This window comes from Dreissena polymorpha, chromosome 13 (assembly GCF_020536995.1).
Source record: "Dreissena polymorpha isolate Duluth1 chromosome 13, UMN_Dpol_1.0, whole genome shotgun sequence".
NCBI classification, from domain to species: Eukaryota; Metazoa; Mollusca; class Bivalvia; order Myida; family Dreissenidae; genus Dreissena; species Dreissena polymorpha.
Genome location: NC_068367.1, coordinates 73,213,064 through 73,240,516, shown reverse-complemented (window position 1 = coordinate 73,240,516; position 27,453 = coordinate 73,213,064). Strand labels below are relative to the sequence as shown.

Here is a 27,453-nt window from a genome sequence, read left to right as displayed (position 1 = left end):
GCCACACTCTAACCACCTGTGCATAAGAGCTGAAAGTGTCGTCCATGTTTAGCCTGTGCCGACTTCACAGGCTTATCTGGGACGACATTTACGCACATGCAGTAAACCCCCCTTTCAGAGAGCGCGTTTCATATCATATGTAGAGATCTAAATTTTCGTTTCTCATTTGTTACACATTTTCAATGCACGAAGGCTGTGCTTTAATAAACACAAAATTGAACGCAGTGAATGTGTTTCTTATTTAATCATATTATAGTACATGTAAAGTACTTGGCACACACGTACGTGACAACAAAGAAATACAATATTGAACAACTGTTACACAAATTACCGGTTTAAAATTGTCTTAAATTAAAAATCTATATCTTGCACGACTCAAACATTGTTGAGGTGAAAATTAATATATAACATAACTACTATGCGATTTATTGTTGAGGTGAAAATTAATATATAACATAACTACTATGCGACTTTCAATTAAGAAATCACCTAAAAACACTATGCTCAAAAAGTTTACAATCAACTTTTGGATTGTGACAAACTAAGTGAAACCAGTGGTGTCGATTATTGTGTAACATGTAACAGTTTAATTTTAACATAAGTAATACAATTTACAAATTGTACCATGCTTGTTAGCAATTGCATAATTTAAATTAACAGTATTATGTTATCAACCATAGATCATAAATTGAAACCAAATATATTTTGTAGAGGGTGGGAACAGTAGGAATAAAGGGAATCAAAGCTATATGGTAGACATTGAGAATCTCCCACTATGAGGACCTGTCACACATAAAATGGTCAAATCCAGATGGAAAATGTATCTGTTAAGATGCATTTATGTCAATTAGTTATAAAAAACAACAAGGTGACCAGCAGGCCCAAATTTCTCGATTTTTCTTAAATATAATTGACATAGGTTTATTTTTTATGTTAACAGTCAAAACAAGAGCTGTCTCCATAGGATGACATATGCACCCAATAAACGCTTTGATAGAAGTTATTGAAATGCACCAAGTGACCCCGTGACCTAGTTTTTGACCCGGCATGACTCATATTCGAACTTGACATAGATATTTTCTAGATACAACTTCTGATACATAAACAAAAAGTTTAATTAATTTGATTATCTGACAAAAATGTTCATGGAATGGACATTTGTCTTTACAACATTAGTCATGCTTATTTTTTGAAATATGCAAATGGAGCTTTATCAAACTGAGAATATTTTAGTTGATGACTTGTCAACAAATCAGGCCTGGCAGTGTTTGCGTACATAATACAGTGTTCATAGCTCGACTGTCACAGATGTTTGTTTCATCGCATTGTAGATGAACGTGTTATTGATAGGCACAAACTGGCGGGTGATAACTTTAATGGCTTCCTGCGCCGCAGCACCACCAATGAACGCTGACATAGTGTGTAACTCTGAGGCTCCGTAACGACACCTGTAATATTTAAATTAGCTGCATTCTGAGAAAACAGGGTTACATTAATGTGCATTAAATGTCGTCACATATTATCAAGTGCAGTTTCGCACAGGCTTATCAGGGACAACACTTTCCGCTTGTATGATATTTTTTATATTAAAAAAGCATCTTCTGAGCAAATTGTCAGTACTTTTTGAGTAACTATTGTTTGATGTGTATAAAGCTGATATAACCTTTGGTTGAATACTCCCTATAAATATGTCACTCAAATAATAGTTCCTTCGATTATACATTGTACCGATACTTAAAGTTGGAAAAACATTTCAGACTTCAGACCATCTACACAGTAGTCATAAACAATTCTCTTTATTCATCACATTTTAAAGAAATCAACGGACAGACACTACACAGAATGAACTTATTAGAGACATTGCAAACTTATTTTCGAAGAGCCTTGTTCTGGAAAAACTGGGCTTAATGCATGTGTGTAAAGTGTCAGGGAAAACTGGGCTTAATGCATGTGTGTAAAGTGTCAGGGAAAACTGGGCTTAATGCATGTGTGTAAAGTGTCAGGGAAAACTGGGCTTAATGCATGTGTGTAAAGTGTCAGGGAAAACTGGGCTTAATGCATGTGTGTAAAGTGTCAGGGAAAACTGGGCTTAATGCATGTGTGTAAAGTGTCAGGGAAAACTGGGCTTAATGCATGTGTGTAAAGTGTCAGGGAAAACTGGGCTTAATGCATGTGTGTAAAGTGTGCCAGGTTAGCCTTAACAGTCAGCCCAGGCTTATCAAGGAAGAGACTTTCAGCTTTCATGGAATTTTGGTTTAAAGGAAGTTCCCTTAGATGGGACAACACTTTACGCACATGCAAAAGCCCCGTTTTCCCATAACAAGGCACAAATATTAGTAAAAAAACAGCCTTACATTTCATGGACGTAGTCATCTTTTATGTTGCACGGTACGCCCCATTCATGGTAAAGCTTCGTCAGGCAACCCTGTAAAATTCACAATAAGTGTATATTTTCCTATGTGAACAACACACCTTAAAAAGTATTCATACATAAATAACTCCGGTTTCAAATATGCATAGACTTTGTTTTACTTTTACAATGATATTTGATTCAAACATGATTCGGGATTAAGAAAGCTAAGCCTACACTACCAAATAGGTGTTTTAAATAACATTAATGTGAATACAATGTCAACAATTTTTGTCTGAAGTAAGACAAAATAGGAATGATTATCAATGCAAAAGTTACGACTGCACATTTTTTAGAGAAAAGTAATTTGTTTAAATTAGTCAAAACCTATTTCTGTTGTAACATTCAAACTCTATTGTAACATTTAAAGATAAAATAAAAATTAAATACAAACACAATATACACAACATTTTACATAACATACCATGGAAATTAGCCTATCTATGGGAAAAAACAATGCTTTATGCATGTGCGTAAAGTATTGTCCCTCATTAGCTTGTTCAGTCCGTAGGCTAATCAGAGACAACAATTTCTGCTTTAGCCTGTTCAGTCCGTAGGCTAATCAGAGACAACAATTTCTGCTTTAGCCTGTTCAGTCCGTAGGCTAATCAGAGACAACAATTTCTGCTTTAGCCTGTTCAGTCCGTAGGCTAATCAGAGACAACAATTTCTGCTTTAGCCTGTTCAGTCCGTAGGCTAATCAGAGACAACAATTTCTGCTTTAGCCTGTTCAGTCCGTAGGCTAATCAGAGACAACAATTTCTGCTTTAGCCTGTTCAGTCCGTAGGCTAATCAGAGACAACAATTTCTGCTTTAGCCTGTTCAGTCCGTAGGCTAATCAGATACAACAATTTCTGCTTTAATACAATTTTTCCTTAAAAGGATGTGCCATCTAAATTAAAATCCAGTCAAGACTAAAAGTGTTGTACCTTATTAGCCTTTATGGACAGCACAGGCTAATCTGGGACAATACTTTACCCACATGCATTCAGCCTGGTTCCCCAAAGAGAGACTCAAACCTATTAAACTGACAACTGACCTTCAGTTTATGAACGTCAGCCTCCACTTGGTCTGCATACCAGCCTGGGTAGGAACTGTGGGTGTCATAGAAACTGTCCACGGCACGCAGCAACACGTAGAAGACAACATCATCCGGGTCTTCAGAATCCAAATGCTGGACTGTAAGGTAAACTGGATATCAACGCCACTCTTGGAAAATGGGTTTAATCCATATGTGTAGTGTTGTCCCAGATTACCATGTTCAGTCCACACAAGCTAAACAGGGAAAAACTTTCTGCTTTTCTGGTATTTTTGGTTTAAAAGAAGTCTCTTCTCAGCGAAAATCCAGCTGAGGTTGAAAGTGTTTTGCCTGCTAAGTGCAGACTGCACAGGCTTATCTGGGATGACACTTAACACAGATGAATTAAGCCCTGTTTTTTCAGAGTGAGATTCGTATATATTGTGCTCTTGTGTTAAAGATGATGATGAAGTGGATGAGGATTGTGACGATGATTTTGTTGATGATGATGATGGAGGTAATCATGATTGAAATATTAAAAGACTTTTCATAAATAAGTCACACAATCCCACTTGTTCCATGCAAACTTGCCTGAGAGTGCTTGCCAGGCACTGTATTTGAGGCTCGGGAATGACACTTCCCACCTTAACTGAATTTTAGCTAAGAGAGACTTCCTTTAAACAAAAAATACTATAAAAGCGGACATCACAGTCTAATATTGAACAACACTTAACGCTCATGCATAAAACACTTTTTTCCAAGAGTGTTTGCTCATTTGTGTGTCAATATTGCCTGACTGTCTGACAGATCACAGTCTGGTACAAGTATTTCTCTAATCTGTACCTTGAAACTTGATTTTCTCTGATTGAGGGCTGTATTCCTCCTCCAGGCTTCTACAACGCACCAGCCGTAGAAAAGCTGCATTCTTGCCTGAAACATTAAGGCCCATTTGTAAACTATAAAGACCCCACCCCCAACCACAAGTTTGTGTTTTTTGCTGTTTACAACAGTTTACTACAGTCGTATTGTTGCCGTCTATTTACTGCTCACTATTTTCCTGGCAAAGAAGTTTCACCAGTAATAAGTTCTAATTTTTATTACAGTAACTTACTGTAACCAACTGGCCATAGAAACATATCCATAACCAAAAACAATCAAGTTTTGTGGCAGCGAAGGGAATCAAACATACAATCCTCAAAGATGCAGTCAAGCGCTATTCAAACTGAGCCCCCTCCCCAACAAATTGTAACCCCACTATACAATATCAATGTTACAACTTACATAGCAGAAATGACTTATAAGACAGATTCACATTTCAAGAGTACAGTGTCTTAGGTATGTTTATAGTTCATCTGGCACATAGTCTTATCAGGTAAAGGTTTAAACCCACTCACTACTGTACAGTCAATCAGTACTTACAGAATGTTTTAATTTCAAGCCATACTCAGTATATGTTTAAACCCACTCACTACTGTACAGTCAGTCAATCAGTACTTACAGAATGTTTTAATTTCTTGCTCTGAGATGCAGCCAGCCTGAAAATAAAAAAATGTTCATCCTGTAAAATGGTGTGTGGACTTTAATTCAAGACCAGAAACACAAAGATATGGATGCATTTTTAAATGTATTGCATAAGCATACATCAGGTAGTTTCTGTTCATGCTCTTAATTATATGCTAGGACAACAATCTTTATTTTTATCACGTTTTCTCCTTGATAACATATTTTAAATACAATACACACTATTTGGATTGTTTTGTATGAGATATACAGGGAGAAGGGTGCTATACAATCACACTACAATAGTGGTTTTAAGACTATTGCCAAGCAATATATGTCCCCTACCGGCTGCACCATTGACAGATGTTGTTTTTTTTATAATTTTGTATTTTTGTTGCCATAGCAACCAGAGTTTTTGACGTAGGAACAAAATGAAATGATGTGAACAGTGTCCATATTGCCATCTATCCATGTTTCAAGTTTCATGAAAAATATTAAGAACTTTAAAAGTTATCACATGATCCAGAAAAGTGTGAAAGACTCACGGACTGACAGACACATAAACTGACGGACACACAGAGGGTAAACCATAAGTCCCCTCCGGTGAAACCGGTAGGGGACAATAAGGATATTGTGCTGAATAGATGATCATGATATGAAGGCTCTTAAAAAAAATATGTTTAACATAAAGGAACATTATACACTAAAAATAATCCCAATTATATTATAATGGTAGTGCATTATATGATATGTTTTCTTTGAACTCAAAAGAGATACTCCTAAGAATAAATCCAGTACCATACATTTAGAAGTCAATTGGGCAATTGTTAAGGCTTTTAATTTATATACTTTAATAGAAGAAGAACATTTGTTAATGAAAATAATATACTGCTAAAGATTCATGTAGGGTAAAGTAGTATGTTTTAGTTTTAAAAACAACTAATAGGAGATATATTTTACCGATCCAGTCTACTGGGTTTTTATTGTTTAAACACCTGAGAGGAATAAAACCCTATCCCCCCATATGGGGTTCAACAAAGTTCTGCAGTTTCAAACAGATCTAATAATGTAAAAAAAACACTATTTGTAAAAGTTATATTTGTTCTAAAAATGTTGAATTAAGGAGAAACCACATCTCTTTTTGTATTGATGGAAAAAGATCAATATGTTTAGAGCATTTAGTTTTCTACTCTTCAATGCTTTGTGACTACAACGTTCCCTTGAAATTCAAATTTAAAGAAAAGATTTTGGCCTATACTTGTAGACAAATAAATACGAAAGAATATGCTAGAAATCTATGTGTATGTAACTGTCTATTAGGGGATAAAAAACCTTAAATTAAATGGAATATATTACACAAAGTATTACTAGTATCTGTGCACAAATTTTGTCAAATACATTGATACATGTACCATCCATAAAAACCATTAATGCTCAATACATATTAAATGTCTAATGGGTTTTGGTCTGATGGTAGGAAATTGAATCAAAAAGGGTAACATCTGATATACAACACCTTACAATCATTTTGCAACAAAAACACTTCGAAACAAATAAACGAAAACAAATGTTATCAAACTAACAGTACAACACCATTCCAAGTAGAAAGCATGCAGAACAGATCAAACTTATTCTGAGCATTCTTTTTCATTAACATCAAAGTTTAAACACAATATGCATCTTATATTTCTACATAAACTAGATCATTATAGAACAGGCTAACGGGCAAAATTGCAGTTGACTATTAGAAGTGCACAAACACATTATTTACTCTGTGTATAACGCATTTCACAATTTCAAAGAGAAATTAAAACATTTCAATTTAGGATTTTTTTCATTTTAATATTTAATCCAAAAACAGCAAACCTAAATCTGAGAAAATTCTTTTAAAAAAAAGGTTTTACTTCGTACTGCATCCTGTTAATTTAAGCATGTGATGTAAGTTTCTTTTTCCTGGATGTACTGTCTTTACAACTTTTAGGATCTGCTTTAATTCTAATTGACACTTAATAATTTCAGCTTTGGCTCACAGTATACAAACTGACTTACAAATATGTGTCGAGTCAAAGACAGCAACAAGAAATGATAAACATGAAGTGACATTTATACCACCACATGACTATTTTCACTTTGCTTAGTTCACATTGTAATAAAAAGCAAAATATCAAACATTGTATATATAAACAAATGGCAAATATGAAAATTGCATAAATATGCAATGTCCTTATAAGCGTAAGCCACAAACACATAACTTAACTGTGAGTCAATTAAGATTTCAAATCTAAAATTTTAACATAATTATTTGACATATTTGAACACCTGCTTCAATAATACAAGGCAAACAAGAGGACCATGGGGCCTAAGGCGCTCACCTGAGATTGGAAGGAACTAAACAACTAAAAATGTGACTTCATGACAGTTAACAAAGTTTTACTTATAATAGCCATACAACCAAAACCGCCCCACCCCTTGATGGCAAGGATTTTTCCACAGACTTAAACCATTTTCTAACTCAGAAAAGAATATTAGAACAGTTCTGACCAAGTTTATTAAAGATTGGACTAAGAATGTGATAACGTTTCAATACAAAAAATGCCTCTCCCATTGGCAGCCATGTTTTATAAAAGGACAAGTACCATTGTCAAACTCAGCCTGATATCATAAGAAAAAAAATCTGAACAAGTTTCATAAAGATTGGATTGAAAATATGAATTCTAAAATGTTAACAAGGTTTCACTTAAGCCATATAAGGAAAAATGCCCTGATAACTTGCAGCAATTTATTTCATTAGACTAGAACTATTTTGAACACAGAAAAGATATTATAAAAACAAATATTTCCAACAAGTTTAATATAGCCATATATGAAAAACTGCCCTGCGAAGGTGGTCATATTTTTCGACCATCCTGAAACATTTTTTAACTCAGCCAACAAAAATTAATGTTCTGAACAAGTTTCATAAAGATTGGACTAAAAATGTGACTTCTCAAATGTTAACATGGTTTCACTTTAGCCATATAAGACAAAAAGATCTGCTAAATGATGGCAATATATTTAATTACACAGGAACACAGCAAATATATTATAAATACAAATATTCCGACCAAGTTTCACAGAGACGGGAAAACTAATTTCTAGAGAGTTAACAAGGTTTTAATATAGCCATACAACAAAAACTGCCCCTCCCTGGTGGCCATGTTTTTCAACAGTCCAGAATCATTTTCAAACTTAGCCAAGCTATCATTACAACAAATGTTCTAAGCTTCACAAAAACTAGACAATCAATGTGACTTCCAGAGTGTTAACAAGGTTAAACAATAGCCATATATGAATAATGACCCTCCACTGGTGGTAATATTTTATCCACAAACCAGAATCATCTTCAAACTTAGCAAACATATCCTAAGAACAAGTGTTTCATGAAGATTGGACTCTAAATGTGACTTCAAGAGTGTTACCAAGGTTTAACTATAGCCTTTAATGTGTTAATAAAAAGGCAAATATTGATGATGAATGACAGACAATAATGGACAAAAGGCGATCATAAAAACTTCAAGTATGTTTTTTCCCCTTTCGATATTTTAAATGGTGTTTTTATATACCGTATAGTCTATCTTACCAATAAAGCTTGATAAAATATGGGAAAGTAGCTCCAATATATGCTACTGGAAAGCAGCTCCTTCATGGTGAAAATTGAAATCAGACATTTCAAACTTTTAATATAACAAAGAAGGAATTTATTTGCTCACGTGTAATCTTTGTCGAGTGGTAAACGCATGCCGGGAACCATAATTGAGTAGATACATACATATTACTGTTTATTCATTTTTTTAATCGCCAAATCTAATCAGAAAAAATATTTTACCACCTTAGAATCCAACCCCCCCCCCCCCAGAAAAAAATGAGGTAGCGACAATTTGTGTGTGTCAGCTGGGGAGAGGAAACAAATAAACATTTATTTTTATCATAATATGAATTGAAAAGGGCCCATTACTCTTCAATAATTAGTGTATTGTAACCCAATTCGAAATTGATGTCTATTTTAAGTTGCATAGAATGTACATGTATTCAAATAAGTCAAGCCATTATTAAGTAACCATACAGAAATGATGAAGACTGACAGAAAGCCACACTGCTTTATACATCACCAAAACTTTGTGAGTACAATAAAATCAAATTATAAACATTATAAAAATGTTCTCCTTTCTTAAACTCGTAAAAGTGCTGAAATTAGTAAACTTTATCACAGACCATTATGTAAACAGAAAACAATGAATAAGTTAAGTTGCAAAATCTCAACAATAAAGAAAACAATAATGGCTGTTCTACTATTGCCAACAAAGCCATTTGTATAAACAAACCAAGCAAATGGGTTGCTCAATCTCAATAAAATCATCAATCTGAGGTATTTATCCTAACTCATATTCTCTTATAGATGCCAACATGCTAATAAATACCCCCACTCAAAGTTCTTTTTTTTATTTTTGCATAATGAGCTTCACAGTAAAATTATGTTTTTCTTATATAAATATAAATTAATAAATTAATGTATATATGGGCCGTGCTCAGTGAAAAGAGGGTATGATGCATGTGCGTAGTGCTTATCAGGGACAACACTTTCCACTTTTATGATATTTTTCGTTTGAAGAAAATCTCTTATTAGCAAACATCCAGTTTAGGCAGAACATGTACCTGATTAGCCTGTGTGAAGTGAACTGAACAGGCTAATCTGGGACGACACTTTACGCACAAATGCTTAAAACCCTCTTTTTACAGAGCTAGGCTCATATATACATGTTTATATATATATATCGCATACATATAACAAGAGGCCCCAAAGGGCCCTGGATCGCTCACCTGAGAGACTAAGATGGAAAGAAACTAAGATTAAAACTCTTCAGCAAATATTTTAAGTTATTAGTATGACAAGACTGACTTTAAAAATAAGGTGTTCCAAAGTATTCACAATAGGCCTATATAGAAAATTACCCCACCTACCCTGGAGTCTTCACAAGCTTTTTTTACTATATAAACATAAGGAACTCCCCCCCCCCCCTGTTGCGGCCATGTTTTTTTACCGATCCGAACCATTTTTGAACTCAACCGTAGTATCTGGGAAACAAATGTTCTGACCAAATTTCATGAAGATTGGGCAAAAAATGTGTCTTCTAGACTGTTCACATGTTATCACTAAATACATATAGAGAAAACTGCCCAAGATATCTATAAAATCGATGTAAAGACAAAATTTCATGATGCTTAGGCAAAAAGTGTGACTTCTAGAGTGTTCACAAGCTTTTTTTACTATATAAACATGAGGAAAAAGAACCCCCCCTGGTGGCCATGTTTTTTTACCTATCTAAACCATTTTCGAACTCAACCGACGTATCCAGGAAACAAATATTCTGACCAAATTTCATGAAGATTTGACCAAAAATGTGACTTCTAGTGTTCACATGTTTTCACTATATACATATAGAAAAACTGCCCCACCCACTGGCGGCCATGTTTTTTCACCGATCTGGACCATTTTCGAACTTGTCCGAGATATTTATGAAACCAATGTTTTGATTAAGTTTCATGATAATTTGGCAAAAATTGTGACTTCTAGAGTGTTCACAAGTTTCTCTATAGCCATTTAAGGAATACTGCCCTGCCCCCTGGCGGCCATGTTTTTCAATGGACCAAAACCATTTTTTAACTCAACCAACATATCATTAAGAAATACATTTTGACAAAGTGACATGAAGGTTGGGCATCAAATGTGAATTCTACAGTGTTCACAAAGTTTTTCTTTTTTTTTGACCTAGTGACCTAGTTTTTGACCCAGCATGACCCAGTTTCAAACTTGGTCGAGGTATCATTAGGAAAAATGTTCAGACCAAGTTTTCATGAAGATCGGACAATGTGGCCTCTAGTGTGTTCGCAAGGCAAATGTTGACGACGGACGCATGACGGACAAAAGGCGATCACAAAAGCTCACCATGAGCACGTTGTGATCAGGTGAGCTAAAAATGCCATTATTTCTACTCCTGATCAATGCTCTCCCCACCCTTCCCATTGAAAATATGAAACCCAGGAGGTGTTACTTAGCAAAAATACTGTTCTTGTTCTCTTATACTCATGCATCAACATTAGAGGTAAAAATGGCATGACCTTCCAGAATCCATCATTTTGTTGACTTCAATATTGTCGTTTAAGCCAAAAAGGCTTTTATTGAGTGACTCCGATATGGAGTATTATCCATCTGAAAATTAACTCAAACTGTACAGTCATGATTTATTGTGAAGGATCAATTGGAAAAGCGTCACTTTTTTAAAACTGGTCCAACTTTACTCAAGCATATCAAGATTTTCATGGTAAAGAAGGTCATTTGAATGTGATCTGTCATATGATGCTTTCTGCATGGGCATATATTTAAAAAAAACTTTTTAGCAAAAAGGTTCTTAAATTACTAAGCTATTTTGTGATGTGGTATTCTGTATTTAAAAATGTTTAAAACAAATAATTATTACTGAAAAAATCAAATATATTAAGCTTTTGCAAGCAGAAAAATTGGAACACAAATAGAAAATGTGACCTTACGATTTTACTTCAGTACAACAATAGTCTAGATTGCCTTTGGGAGTTCATTAATTGTGGCTCTAATCCTAACAAAATTAGGGTTATAGTTTTTTGGCTCTAATCCAAACAAAATTAGGGTTATAGTTTAATGAGATTGATTTGAATGCTTATACAGGTATATAAACGTACACTATCTGAACACAACTCTGGACAAACAGATGTTTCTTGTTTCTTTTTGTTTTCTCAAACCAATATCAGACAATATATAAAACAACAAATTTCATTCTGCAACATGTTCTGATTCATGAACAAAGTCAAAACATTCAAGCAACAAACGGCACAAATTTTGCTTCTTCATGAACAATATTTTCCGTTTATAGCAAATAACAACCAGTTAACAATGTGAACTCATTTAAAGCATTCTAACGAAGCCAGAATTGTGATCAGACAGTCTGAAGTTAATGAACTGTTATACAGACTCTATTTTTACATCTCCAGTGACTGGTTGGAATGCCGACTGGTTCATCCTACAACACAGGGAGCAACACTTTGGCAACCAGTCTGACAACAGAAATGAGGCCAAAGAGAAAATTGAGCACAGTTGTCATTTAGAGGCCAAAAGAAAAACTAAACTGTTCTCAGCAGTAACTAATACAAACTTTCACACTAGGCTTAAAATGAAAACTGCCCCAATCCCAGGCCACTATGTTTGTACATACCATCATCACTTCTAAATCCAGCCCAGATCTCATAACAGCACTTTGTTTAATGTTCTGAGTAAGATTTCCCACTGAGTAGGTCAAAAATGTGATTTCAATAGTTTTTTTAAGGTTATAGCCAAGAGGCAAGCAATCTTTTTAAATGGACAACACCTATATCTCCCCCAGCAAAGACATTTATAAAACAAAAGGGCGTGAAAGGCGCAATGTCGCACGCACACTTGAAACACAAAGGAACTGACCTTCTTATTGCAGCCCCAAAATATCATAAGAACAAGTGCTCTGACAAAGTTTCATGAAGAGTGAACTATAAATGTAACTTTTAGAATGATAAGATATCATTTGGACATTTCTTCTTACTATGTTTCGGAATGATCGGACAACAAATGTGGCCTCTAGAGTGTTAACAAGGTTTAACTTTAGCCGTATAAGGAAAAATGCCCTGCCCGCTGGCAGCCATGTTTTTTCAACGAAACAGAATCATTTTTAACTGGTTAAAGATATCATTCGGACAAATCTTCTGACCAAGTATTATGAATATCAGACAATAAATCTGGCCTCTAGAGTGTTAGTTAGGCAAATGATGCTGCTGCAAGTTGCACAACACACCACAGACAAAAGGGGATTACAAAAGCTCACCATGAGCACAAATAATGTTCATGAAAGCAAGTTTCATGAAGATTGAATATACTCATGTTATTTCAAGTTTTTAGGCTTTTATACTTAATTTAATAAAGGGAAAATAGTTTTTGACCCCACATGACATAGTTTCGAAATTTTTCAGAGCTATCATTAAAATGAATGTTCTAAACACGTTTCAAGAAAATTGGGCAATAAATGTGGACTCAAGTGTCTACAAGCTTTCCCTTTCATCTGACCTTGTGACCAAGTTTGAGCACCAACATGATCAAGTTTCAAACTCAGTCCAGATTTTAGTGGGATAAATGTTATGACCAAGTTTCATGATCTTTGGCCATACATGCTGCCTCTTGAGTGTTCACCAGATATATGGTGATGACTTACAATGAAAAAAGGTGATCAAAAAAGCTCACAATGAGCACATTGTGCTTAAGAGAGCAAATAATTGTACATGAATTTCTCATAAACATTTTCACTCACCTCATTATGTTAATACGCAGTTCGCTCTTTCATGTATTTTTTTTCAGAAGAGAGTATAAACTTTTTTCCATAAACACTGAAATCTTCCATTTTTGAAGAGGAAAATATTTCTACCAAACTATTTATCAGTCCCTGTCAAAGATTATGGAAAGAAATTTACTTAATTATGTTGCTCATTTGTGCGAGTTGTGTTCAGTTTATTTAATGCAAAATCGTTCAGCCTGCAGTAGAAACATGGTTGAAAGGGCTACATAACAGCTGAACAAATAAGTTTACCTACCAACGCCTACTCTCAGACCAAAAACCATCAGACATCATAGAGAGATAACAAGACCATCCTAGTTTTACCAAATCCATATCATATTAAGCCTTCATCAACAATCTAACAGCATACAAACATTGTTTGTCAAATATATCTACAACAAAATTGTCAAAAAGATTTCACTGTATATTTCAATTCCAAATAATACAGAAAATTGGCTTCAATTAAAGAGCACATACTACAGATAAAAGTTTCAATATTCTTGAGCAACTAATAGAAATGAGCCTTACTCTGTGTAAACAGGACTCAATGCATGAACGTAAAGTGGCGTCCAAGATATGCCTGTGCAGTCGCAACAGGCTAATCAGGCAAGACACTCTCTGCTTCTATGTTATTTTTTGTTTAAAGGAAGTCTCTTTAAAATTTAAAATCCAGTCTAGACCGAAAGTGTTGTCTCGGACTGCACAGGCTAATCTAGGATGACACTATGCACATGCATTAAGCCCAGTGTTCCCATAGCATGCCTAAATACTTCATCACAACAAAACATTGCAAAACTTACTAGTCCTAAACTCTGAACGAGATCGTGGTACCTCCGTGACACGGCCGCAACATCCGTGTCTGCTTGGTTGTGGTATATCCTCTGTAGCTGAATGTAGCGCTCCGAGTCTGCTGTCATGTCTGGAATGGTGCCTCGCACTGGTAGAGCACCTGCAAGTGGGAAAGGCATTAATCAAGGCACCAGCAGATGAGAAAGTAATTTTACAGGGCATCAGCAGATTGGAAAGTCATAATTCTGGGCATCTGCAGGTGAGAGAAATTTGATATTAATAAGGGCATCTGAAAAAGGAAAATGCATTAATAAAGGCACCTGTAGATGGTAAAGGCATAAATCAAGGCACCTGTAGATGGGAAAGGCATAATTTGAAAATCTTTAAAAATAAAATTCCTTTGATGTAAACAGACTGTTACCTTAACTGAATGTTGAGAGTTTTGAGCAACTGGGCCTAGGCGTTTTGTTCCTTTTTTACAATATGATTGAAACAATACTAAAACTAAGGCAACAAAATCCTAAATACAATTATCAGCATGATGAAAATGTGATTCAAAGTTGTCAATTATTCAATGTGTTGTATTTTTTTCAAAATATCCTTGATAATATTAAGTTCAATCAGTTAAACACAAGTTTAAGTAATTCGATTTTTCCAATTGCAAGATTTTGTTTTGTAATTTTCCCAATGTGCTGGCTATTGAATCCAAACACAAAGCCATGTAAACTATAGATTGTCATAAACATGAATAACACCAATAAATCCCTTCATCAGCTTTGTTTGAGGGCTGATTACACAGGAAGTGTGGATAATTAATCATAAAAAAATGTTTTGCAAATCTATACTTTGTGGTAATGACATGTTTGCAGTTTTAATTTTATCACTTGAGAAAAGTGGAAGTAGTTGGCTCCACAAACTTGTTAAAAATATATGGACAGTCTGAATGAGAGAAAAAACGTGCCAGAATGACTCCAGTATACCCCCTCCATGACAGGGTAACAAACAACTGAATGGACATGTATATTGTGTTGAACATGAAAAGAGGACCTGTTGCTCTCCACTTGCAGCCATCTTGTGCAATGAATTGGAACCAATGAGCATTAACTAGAAATGTCATGGCGCAAATGTAGTCCCTTCAACAAGTTTGGACACAGACAAAAATTTATATACAAACAGTGGAAAGAAAGGGCCATCCCTCAACAAAATTCCTTTCTTCACCATCATAAGCATATTAAGATTATTCAACTGTGGAAGTTTAATCAAGATGCAACCTGTAGTTGAAGAGGAATTAAAGTAACACAATTTTTTGACAAAATATTCTATAGTGGAAAAACAGACAAAGGGCCATAATGCTACCAAAAACCATACCATAATGCTCAGCTAAAATTATTGTCTTCATTATCATCAACACTTTAAGGTCATTCAACAGTGAATGTCTAAGCGGGATCCACCCAGTATTTAAGGAAATGGAACACAAAATGTTCTGCCTAAAAATCATGGCAACAACAATTCCTTTGTAGACACTCATCTACACATTTAAGTCAATCAACGATAAAAGTATGAGTAAGATCAAATTATCAGAAAAAGAGAAGTTGATAACATAAACTTCAGGCGACCATATATTATATACTGGAAAAAACTAAAAAAGGGCCATAAATCTGCCAATTAAATGTTCCCAGCAAAAATTCCTTTTTTAAAGATCATCAAAATATAAAGATCTATCAAGTGTTACCGTACATTACAGAGGACTTCTGGACACACATATGTACGGACAGATGGCAAAGTGCAATGCTGAACGCCTCCCACACTGTGGGGGCACACATAGAGAATAACAGGTTACTGCTTGATCTTTTTGTAATATATCAGGCAAGGCTTAGAATAATATAACCGTGAGGCTTGCCAAGCCGTTATTTAATTGTGCCGAGCCTGACATATTACAAAAAGTTCAGGCAGTAACCTGTTTTCTGTTTTTCATACTTCTACGTCCCTGATTTTGAAAAAATAATGGAAAAAATCGCTAAAAAGCTGCAGTTTTAGCGGGAAAGCATATGACTTATGTCGTTTGATGTTTGCATTTTGTGTTTAAAATATATGACATCTTGGTATCAAATTGTTTGTTTTGTTGAATCTGATTCAATTTTTCTAAAAATGATTACCTTATAGTTGATTCCGAGTAATATGACCATCCTCCACACATGACTGATATAAGAACTTCCTGTTGACCATGATATAAACAAAAGATGTATTTGTCAGAAACACAATGCCCACTATTGCGCCGCTTTGAAATAAAATTTCAATATATCATTTGGCAGGTTTAGAAATTATCTCCCTTTTAAAGCTTATTACTTCCCTTGGATTGTATTTTTTGACTTTTGACCTTGAAGGATGACCTTGACCTTTCACCACTTAAAATGTGCAGCTTAATGAGATACACATGCATGCCAAATATCAAGTTGCTATCTTCAATATTACAAAAGTTATTGCAAAACTTAAATTCAAGGTTAAAGTTTTGGGATAGAATGACAGACTGACAGGCCAAAAACAATATACCCCCGATCATTCGATCCGGGTTAATTATTTTTTTCAAGCAACGTTATATAAGGCAGATACCAATGCGGTGGCATGATATAAACCTGGAATGTTCTTTCAATAAGCTCAGCAAGAGTAACATGAACATTTTAAACAACAGATTACAATATTTTCATTAAAAAAAATAGACAACTTATGTTTACCTTTCCCTTCGTTAGCTACAAATTCTTTTAAAGATCTGACAAGAATCCAAAAGTTGGAACTCTGAAATAAAAACAGAAAACATAAATCTATACATTACAATATCATAACTGTTAACACATAACATAATAAAGAAAAAATGAAACATTGGTTTTGAATGATTTAACATGCCCACCATTTTTTACTTTATATACATGTTTTCATATATCAATAAATCCTGTGTTTTTTGTAAACAATTGTGTTACTAATATATACTTTAAATCACAAAACGAAACACAAAATATGCTATCTTTTTCAGATAATCCAAAATGAAAAATGGGTGTATATACAGACCTCTGCATTAAGGTTTTCACAGTCTGGGTCTTCAAACAGCTGTTCAATGTTAGCTGGCACCTGTGACCAAGAACACACAGCGGATGTAAGAAGATGACGTATGTTTTCACTGGGCACAACAACAGAATGTCAACAAAAGCACTTGAGAATATTAATTTTTGTTACAGAGGATAAGCCCTGAACAATAATATTTACCAATGGTTTTGTTTATGTACACACTTGTCAAGCAATTTTTTTCTATGAACAGTGGTAAAACAAGTCTAGGAAAAGTCTTGGACATGAAAATGCTTGATGCAAAAACCATAACTGTTATATGATATATTTGCACCATGCTTTGCTGTCATTTTGGCAGGTTACAAACGCCTGTCATAAATGTTGATATCATTGTTATTGTTAGGTTTTCTTTGAGAGTCCATAAAAGGATGGAAACATTAAGACGTGTTGTACCAGATCTTAAAGTTGTATCATCTCCCTTTCTCACACTAGGAAATCCCAATCCAATAAACTTACTCCAGAATTCAATAGATTTTGGCAAAACACTTCAATCTGTGGGTACAAAGTTCAAAACAAAGCTGACCCATTTAACGCTTTTAAAAAATAAAGCATCATCTGCAATAATCTGCTTAAAACTGCAATTGGAAAGGAAAATAGCTCAGCATTTTTTGTAACTTCAGATAAAAAAAAATCTGAAATTTTGGAGATACTGATATTTACTGTTGGTCTATGGCAAGTTTTTAAGAGGACACATCTATATTGAAGTGTATCAACAGAGTTACTCACCTTGGTGGGTATAAGGGCAGTGTTAACAGCTTTAACAGCTTCATCAAAATTCTCCTCTTCTTCCATTATGCCATCATCATTTCTCTGTATACCTGCAGATTTACAATATAACAAAATATAAAACTATCCATTCAAAATAAAGTTACTATCAAATAAGTAAGATCTTTGAACAGTATAGATCCATAATCAAAAAAGGCTCAATATCATAGTAAAAGACACAAAAGGATGGAACCGTATAACAGCAAATATAGAGCACCAAAAATCAAAACATTTCACAGACATTGGTACATTAACCAGCTAAGAAGACACCTTAAGTGGAACTTTCACATACATTAAATCTAGTCAGAGTTCCATTCAGAAATACACAGTACTAACAAAACTTTAGAAATTTAAAGACAGAACTTTAATTAGCTCAAATGTAAACAAAAACAAGTTTATACACTTACCTGCTTTTATCAATTCTTTCAGTTCATTTTTCTCCTTGTACACTTTAGGTATTTGACCCTGATGCTGAAAAAATATTGACAAAACTTAAAGCACTACATTCCTTTACAAACGATTTACAACAGAATAAAAATAAATAAGTGATAAAAACGGACATAGCCAAGTCTACCAAGTGTGGTATTTCTAATGGATGCATCAATTGAAATCATAAACTAATGTTAAAGGATGTTGTTAATAGCATCATTTCACATAATCAGGTTTGGCATTGTGGCCATAGTACAAACCAGTGGACTGCCTTTCAAACAATAGTTATGTGACTAATCATTCGAAAAAAAGCTGTCCACCTTTGATTGACACTCATCGAGGTATATTGAAAGCATCACCCATACATTGAGAGCATGAAAATGTTTTTCTAGTAAAAAATTTACAGCTGAACCTACCTTTGCTTTATACTCTTGAAGATATTTGTACAGCACAACAAGCCAAGGGGTGTGGCAATGGTCCTGTAAGACAGAATAATGCAGGGCACCATAAATGGTCCAGTAATACAGAATAATGCTGGGTACTTTCAATGGTCTTGTAATACTGAATAATGCTGGGTAACATCAATGGTCCTACAATACAGAATAATGCTGGGTACCAACAATGGCTTGTAATACAGAATTCTGGGTACCATCAATGATACTAAAAATAAAGAATAATGCTGGGTACCATCAATGGTCCTGTAATTCAGAATAAATAAATGTTGCGTAACATCGATGGTCCTGTATAACAGAATAATGATGGGTACCAGTAATGGTCCTAAAATACAGAATAATGCTGGGTTCCATCAATGGCCCTGTAAAACAGAATAATGCTGGTTACCATTAATGGTCCAACAATACAGAACAAGAGGCCCATGAGGGCCTGAATCACTCTACTGGCTGAAATCAAAAGGGCTCAAGCCCTTGATAGTATGAACAATCTGAGTAAGTTTTAAATAAACAGACCCAAAATGGGAAATTTATCGCATAAACAAGAAGAAATGTAAAATTTAAGCTTCAAATGGCTCCTTTTCAACAATAAGTTGGACAAATTTTCTTCACTCTCAATGGGGTCCTGGCCCTTGATGATATAAAACATCCGTTGAAGTTTCAAAAGGATAGAACTTTATATGTAAACAAACAAGAAATGTGTTTGTCGGAAACACTATGTCCCCTTCTGCGCCGCTTTGATTTTTATTTTTTTACCTTTGACCTTTAAGGATGACCTTGACCTTTCACCACTCAAAATGTGCAGCTCCATGAGATACACATGCATGCCAAATATGAAGTTGTTATCTTCAATATTGCAAAAGTAATGGAAAAAATGTTAAAGATTTTCATTTTTTTCTCAAATTCAAGGAGAGATAATTATGGACTTATAATTCCGATATTGCTCATTTTCAATAGGGTTTGACTCATCATTCAGATAAAGACACTGTGCAAGTTGGGAAATGATTGGATGAAAACTGTGGACTTAATTGTGTAAACAAGCCTTATTTCACAATTTTCTCAAAATCATGGGGAGATCATTCTGGACTTTTAACTCTGATGTAACCTATTTTCAATAGATTTAGAGTCCTCATTAATATAAAGACACTGAACAAGTTAGAAAAGAATCGGATGAAAACTGTGGACTTTATTGCTTAAACAAGCCTTATTTCAGAATTTTCTCAAATTCAAGGGGAGATAATTCTTGACTTGTTACTCTGATGTAACCCATTTTCAATAGGGTTCGAGTCCTCATTAATATAAAGACACTGAACAAGTTTGAAAAGAATCTGATGAAAACTGTGGACTTTATCGCCTAAACAAGAAAAAGTCTAACGCAAGCACAGACAGACGACGAAAACCACACCATGACATAAGCTCTTCAGGCCTTTGGCCTGTAGAGCTAATAAAGCTGGGTACCACCATTGGTCCTGTAATACAGAATAACGCTAGGTACCATCAATAGTCATGTAATACTGAATAATGCTGGGTACCATCAATGGTCCTGTAATAAAGAATGATGCTGGGTACCATCAATGGTCCTGTTATTGAGAATAATGCTGCCTACCACCAATGGCCCTGTAAAACAGAATAATGCTGGTAACCATTAATGGTCCTACAATACAGAATAATGCTGGGTACCAACAATGGTCCTGTAATGCAGAATAATGCTGGGTACCAAAAATGGTCCTGCAATTCAGAATAAATTTATGCTGCGTAGCATCAACGGTACTGTTTTACAGAATAATGCTGGGTACCATCAATGCTCCTGTTATACAGAATATTGCTGGGTACCAACAATGGGCCTGTAATAAAGAATAATGCTGGGTACCATCAACGGTCCTGTAATTTAGAATACATTAATGCTGCATAATATCAATGGTCCTGTGCTACAGAATAATGCTGGGTACCAATAAATAAAAAACTTTGCATTCACAGAAATCATGTATGACATGTATTTCAATTGAATTAGAATCTTGTTTGGTTTTTTTAATCAATCATTTTGCAATTTTCTAACATTTGACTCCAGCTAACTGTCTTGCATTATCCTGATGCAAATGTTTCCATAAAGAAATATAAAAAAAGATATTTAACATAACTCAAATTGTTTCCAATCTCAAAGTATTTCATTAAAATGTATACTGAGAAACGTTCACAGAGAATTTAACTAGTATGCACAACAAAATAACTCTGTGTTTCAGTAGTTAACTGGTTTTCAAAATCTAATGATATCCCTGTACGGTCAAAAGGGCCATGATGGAACCAGGGGCTCAAGGGTGTATAATTATGCATAGAAGATTTGTGTCTTGAGTTTAAGTGAAAGCAAATTAACAGGCACTGTTGAACAAGCTATTTATTAATACACTGTATCTCCAACATATCGCCGTCCAATATATCGCAATGTCCAATGTATCGGGAATTGGTTATGGCTCCCAAAAATCAGACGAGCTTTTTTATCACTAAATGACATTTTTTAATCTGAGCATTTGCTAACTGCGATAAAAACAGGCCCTAGCAAGTATTTCACCCTTTTTTCAACCACTTTAATTTCCTGTATAATCTGACATTCACAAATCCAGTTTGGTCCAGATTGTTTGCCTTCATTGTACATCACATTCACGCTTGTGTGCTGCGTTAAACAATAACCCCACCAGATTTTAAATACTCTTGTAAAGGATGGAACTATTGAGGGCTAACCCTGCCATTCGCCAAATTAGCCAATGGCTACAAGCTGACCAATGTCAATGAAGAAAATTTTATTTGGTTACAATTTTTTCTTCATAAATACCCATAAAATAACTAAAAATAAGTATTGAATTTTTCAAAAGCGAGAGTCAAATACGGTAAAATAATTTTTGGATACCGGGGAAGCCCTTTTAATCATACCTTTTTATTCATACAGGACAGGTCAATGGAATCTAAGTACTTGACAAGGGATGGAAAGGGCCGGTCAAGACGAAGGTCCTCATGTGCACTGTCTGGATGTGACTCGATAACTGCAATAGAGAGTTTAACAAACTGACAAGTCATTTTGGAAATATTTGTTGGCATCAACAATTTAGAAAAGTATGTACATTTGAATTCCTTTCTTCAACATTAAAGTTCCATTTTCAATTACATGTTTAAAATTCCAAGTTATTTAAAAGGTTCAATGACAAAGTTTTTTTTAATATTTTGTAATTTATACATTTAGATGTTTCAATCAGAGAGCTATGAAAATATTGACTGCAATCATACACCATAAAGGACAAACTTAACCATGCAATCACAATCTTGAAGATTAATAATGGATTGTGAAAACAGTCATCTGAATATCTAATTTTGCCCAATTAAAATTTTTATACAAACTTTCCAAGGACTTGCAAAAAAGCCTATACCATGTAGCATGTATGTTATTTGTATAGAATTTTCCCATCATCAATCAAACAAAAACATTTGACATTCTTGAATGATTATTAGTTGAATTGAAACAGCAGCCCATCACCCAAAAACCGGTCAAGTAGATGCTCTAGAATTTAGCTTCAAAATCAATGTATGAAGCTTCAAATTGAAATATTATTAAAACATTCTCAATCCATACACCTCATATCCAAATAAAATATGATAATTTGATAGGCATCATCAAATTATCAAATAGATGAAATGTACAAAATTGCATCACAATTGACAATATTTTTTAAGATGGGTTTCTAGATACTATACCTGCATGTTCTCGGATCACAAGTCGTATATATCCAATGAAACCATAGCAACGGCACACAAGCAGTGGTATATTGTTCGCCCATAAACATTTTCCCAGCTTTAAAAGTGTTCTGAAATGTAGAGTTTCATTTATTTAAAAAAATGTAGTTGTTCATAACAAACAATACAGTAATAACTCTAAGTTTTCAGACAACCCATTTTTTTTAGCTAAAATATTTATTTTGCGTTTATTCGGACATACAGGTTTTCGTCCAAAATTAATCAACAATGTCTCCAATTATTCGGACAGTAAATTTTACAGCCCTATTTTACCAGATTTATGCCCTGTTTTTGCTTATTTGGGACCCGTTGATCATGGAGTTTTACACACTGATTTAGGTCATATAACCTGGCAAATGAATGCCATGAGGGCCATGGACCATTATAATTGCGTCATTGGATTAGATTACCTTGTACATGTATACCCATAAAAAATTATTGGTTTACCCAACAGCATTTGAAAAGAAATGAAAAATCATAGTCAGGAAGCAGAATGGTTGGGTTTTTTAAACGTGTTTATATACCCTTTCAGATAAAGAGATTGCAAATAAGTGAAGTGTTGTTTTTTTTAAATTAGAGAAAGGAGAGTTCAACACAATAAAGTTATTGAACATGTATCAATTGGTTTCATTTCAATATAATAGTAAACAAACAAACAAAAATTATTATATGTCTATTTTAAGTGTCCAAAATCTTAGCGTAATTACGGTAACTATTTTGTAAATTTCTGCTGCTGTAAAGTTGCTGTTTTCTTAGGACATTTAGAAAAGCTTCATAATAAGATAAAAATCAAAAGAACATATGTGAGATAAAAAATTGTACAATTATACCTTGCAAACCTTAGTTAAATAAATACTGAAAATGTACCTACCTTTCACAGAGATTGGTTGCTATGACAACAGTAAACTGTTGAAAGAATCCATCATTACTCTCTAACAGACTTTCTGCAGACTTAAAAACAAATTTGAAATTAGTAGAGTAACAGACACAATAATGCCATTGCAACAATCCTAAAAATTTGTCTTAAAAAGGTTCTAAAATTATCTCACAAGTATGTTAATTTTTTTTCATATTGGTTGTAAAAAGCATTTAAAAATAACACATATTATTCCAAATATTTAGATAATGTTTGTTTTATTATGCCAACATAATAAACTAGTCACAATAAAGTGTTGACTTGTAAATAAAAATCCAAATGAACTAAAAAATAAATGGATAAATCATGTAAAAATGTAAACAAAATATACTTATAACTGAAAAAGCCAATGTTACAAATATTATGGTTACCTCTTCCACAAAGTCCCCTGTGACATCATTGTTCAGTTCAGACAACAATTCTGTGGCAACTTTTGCTCGTGACTAAAAAATGTAAGCAAAGCAGATTTTTGTTAAAACACATACCCATTAATAACTACTGTAACATTTCAACATGTGCATGGAAATTAATATTATTTTACATACAAACAAATACAATGTATACCTGCAAAATAATAAGACACTTTACATGACATAACGGCGCAAATGTCACAGTTGTAGAGTCAGTAAACTAGTATTTTCAAACGAGTGTGAAGCATTTTTATCAACTATTTTATCATCTGATAACTATTTAATGTGTGTTAAAACAATTCCTACCTGACCAATAGCATCCTTTGATAGAAAAAAACTGAAAAAGACCAAGTTATTTTCTCAAATATTTAATAACAAACAGTTAAATTACAGATAATGACAATAAGCATGCACTTAAACATTTAAAATATGATTTAAACAAAAATGATACGTGAAGCCTATTAGCATTCAGTCAAATATCAAGAAATTCACTTTACAATTATGTACAAGAACAAGAGCTGTGTTTGTGAAACACAATGCCCCCACCCATATATTTGACCTTTGACCTTGAAGGATGACCTTGACCTTTTTTCCACTCAAAATGTGCAGCCCCATGAGATACACATGCATGCCAAATATCAAGTTGCTATATTCAATATTTTACCTTTGACCTTGACCTTGAGGAATGACCTTGACCGTTCACCACTCAAAATGTGCAGCTCCATGAGATACACATGCATGCCAAATATCAAGTTCCTATCTTCAATATTGCAAAAGTTATGGCCAAAGTTAAAGTTTTGGGACAGACACACACATACAATGACAGACGGACACACACAAACAATAACAGACAGACACACACATACAATGACAGACAAATAGACAGGCCAAAAACAATATAACCCTGATCATTCGATCTGGGGGCATAAAAAAAAATTAATTGTGAGAAAAGAAACTTACTTGTTTCCTACGTCTTCACCCTGAATCTTGCAGCTATCAACCACAGTGAATGATCCAATACCTGAAATAACCACAGATACACATGTAATGATGTATAAGAAGGGCATGTAACTTAATGGTTCATATTAATGTTAAGTGTTTACTGATTGAACATTTACATAATATACTTCAGTGTTTTTTTACCATTTTGTGAATGGGGCCGGGGCCTTTGGATTTTGAAAAATTGCAATATGTTTTTTCTGAAATATAAAAATACTGTTGCTTTTGTAAAAACAAAAGCTACAAAATTGAGAATTAAAGTGTTTTCAATGATATGTTTACTAAGGTTTAACTCAGAAGCTGATTTAGGAGAAGAACTTGATGTTGTTTTTTTAAACCTTCAATTGCACCTTTTTTGGCAGTCAATTGGGAAAGATATACTTTTTGATATTGGACATGGGGCCAAAATTCATGCCAAATTTTTACCAAAAAGACCAGAATGAAAACAATACACATTTTTTTACCAATAAGTTGTATAAACAAGAGGCCCATGAGGGCCTGAGTCGCTCTACTGGCTGAAATCAATAGGACTCAAGCCCTTGATAGTATGAACAATCTGAGTAAGTTTTAAATAAACAGACCCAAAATGGGAAATTTATCGCATAAACAAGAAGAAACGTAAAATTTAAACTTCAAATGGCTCCTTTTCAACAATAAATTGGACAAATTTTTTTCACTCTCAATGGGGTCTGGCCCTTGATGATATAAAACATCCGTTGAAGTTTCAAAAGGATAGAACTTTATATGTAAACAAACAAGACATGTGTTTGTCGGAAACACTATGTTCCCTTCTGCGCCGCTTTGATTTTTTTGATTTTTTTTGTCCTTGAAGGATGACCTTGACCTTTCACCACTCAAATGTGCAGCTCCATGAGATACACATGCATGCCAAATATGAAGTTGCTATCTTCAATATTGCAAAAGTTATGGCAAAATGTTAAAGATTTTCATTTTTTTCTCAAATTCAAAGGGAGATAATTCTGGACTTATAACTCCGATATTGCTCATTTTCAATAGGGTTTGACTCATCATTCAGATAAAGACACTGTGTAAGTTGGGAAATGATTAGATGAAAACTGTGGACTTTATTGCGTAAACAAGCCTTATTTGACAATTTTCTCAAATTCAAGGGGAGATAATTCTAGACTTTTTACTCTGATGAAACCCATTTTCAATAGAGTTCGAGTCCTCATTAATATAAAGACACTGAACAAGTTTTAAAAGAATCGGATGAAACTGTGGACTTAATCGCGTAAACAAGAAAAAGTCTAACGCACGCATGCACGCACGGACAACGGAAACCACGCCATGACATAAGCTCTTCAGGCCTTTAACCAGTAGAGCTAAAAACGATTTTTTGTCATTACTATGGAAATAGCATCACTAAGGAGTAAGGGATTATTTGCTAAAGAGACTGGTTTCAAGTCACCGATATTATACTAAAGAGAAGACATATATATACAACCATTATTACCAGGCAATATGAGGTTCTTAAGGATTTCGGTCCCAGTGGCAGTGGCATTGATTAAACACACACGAGAAGTCTCCAGTGCAGTCTGTCCATGGTCTCCCCACAGCCTGGCAGGAATATTAATGTGAACATGGTGATCAATATAACTAAGTTTCTTGTTTTGTATTTTATTAAGATATAGGAATAATACAGCTGAGTCGATGACTTGTAACTCAATGTTTTAGCACTTAGCAATTTTTTTTGCCATATTGGGAAAAGTACCTGTACCAGCCCAATTGGGAAAAATGTGCACGAAAAACCCTGAAAATGTGAAAATTCGCTACATAAGGTTTTCACATTGGGAAATTGGTGTATTTGATTTTTTGCTTCCAAATAAAATTCATTACTAAGTGTTGTCAAGTTGTCAATATTATCTTTACTGACATGTAGGTTCAAGCCATAGAGTTGCATAGGGAAACTAACAAAATGTTGCATTTTATTTCTTTAAAAATGATTTTTTTAAACCTTCAATTGGTAATTTTATGGACATCAATTAGGAAATTACCGTTTTCCGGTACTTTATAAAGATGGAATAAAATTGCTGGCTCTATGGGTAAAATTAATTTTGATTTAATATTTGTATACAATGTACTATAGACCACAGCTACATCGATAGTGTGTTAGAATCAACAACAATTAACTCCTGGATAAAACGTTGGTCTCACCCACTACTAAGAAATCTTTCTTAGCTTAAAAATTAATAACTACATGTAGTGTTGCCATCAAGAGGTCAATCCTGATTTATATAGTCTAATGCGCACAGCGGCAGCGTTGACCGCTATTTGTATCACTTTTCTGATAGACTGATATACATATAGCCATACCCTATCAGACTCAATTTTTTTTGCCGGCGTCATATATTTTGGCGATGCATTCACAGACCACTCGAGCTACATATAGACACTTTGTTGCTATGTCACAGATATGCATAACTT

General features: G+C 34.2%; 1 protein-coding gene across 2 annotated transcripts in view; it reads right to left on the bottom strand.

Moving 5' to 3' along the window:
• Positions 1-228: 228 nt before the first annotated feature.
• The window catches only part of LOC127856341 (NEDD8-activating enzyme E1 regulatory subunit-like), a 34,952-nt gene continuing 7,727 nt past the window's right edge, over positions 229-27,453 (bottom strand). Inside the window, exons 2-20 of one of the 2 annotated variants that reach the window (XM_052392480.1) lie at positions 26,483-26,586; positions 24,970-25,030; positions 24,316-24,346; positions 23,971-24,042; positions 23,555-23,634; positions 22,645-22,754; positions 21,829-21,938; positions 18,871-18,933; positions 18,433-18,496; positions 17,987-18,078; positions 17,207-17,266; positions 16,876-16,936; positions 14,155-14,303; positions 11,972-12,019; positions 4,927-4,963; positions 4,272-4,358; positions 3,450-3,589; positions 2,355-2,425; positions 229-1,448 (exon numbers count right to left, since the gene is read on the bottom strand). In XM_052392480.1, coding sequence (XP_052248440.1) covers positions 1,289-1,448; positions 2,355-2,425; positions 3,450-3,589; positions 4,272-4,358; positions 4,927-4,963; positions 11,972-12,019; positions 14,155-14,303; positions 16,876-16,936; positions 17,207-17,266; positions 17,987-18,078; positions 18,433-18,496; positions 18,871-18,933; positions 21,829-21,938; positions 22,645-22,754; positions 23,555-23,634; positions 23,971-24,042; positions 24,316-24,346; positions 24,970-25,030; positions 26,483-26,586 — 1,600 coding nt within the window. In that variant the 3' untranslated portion in view covers positions 229-1,288. The remainder of the gene's footprint in view (positions 1,449-2,354; positions 2,426-3,449; positions 3,590-4,271; positions 4,359-4,926; positions 4,964-11,971; positions 12,020-14,154; positions 14,304-16,875; positions 16,937-17,206; positions 17,267-17,986; positions 18,079-18,432; positions 18,497-18,870; positions 18,934-21,828; positions 21,939-22,644; positions 22,755-23,554; positions 23,635-23,970; positions 24,043-24,315; positions 24,347-24,969; positions 25,031-26,482; positions 26,587-27,453) is intronic. The other variant, XM_052392481.1, reaches the window with a different exon arrangement.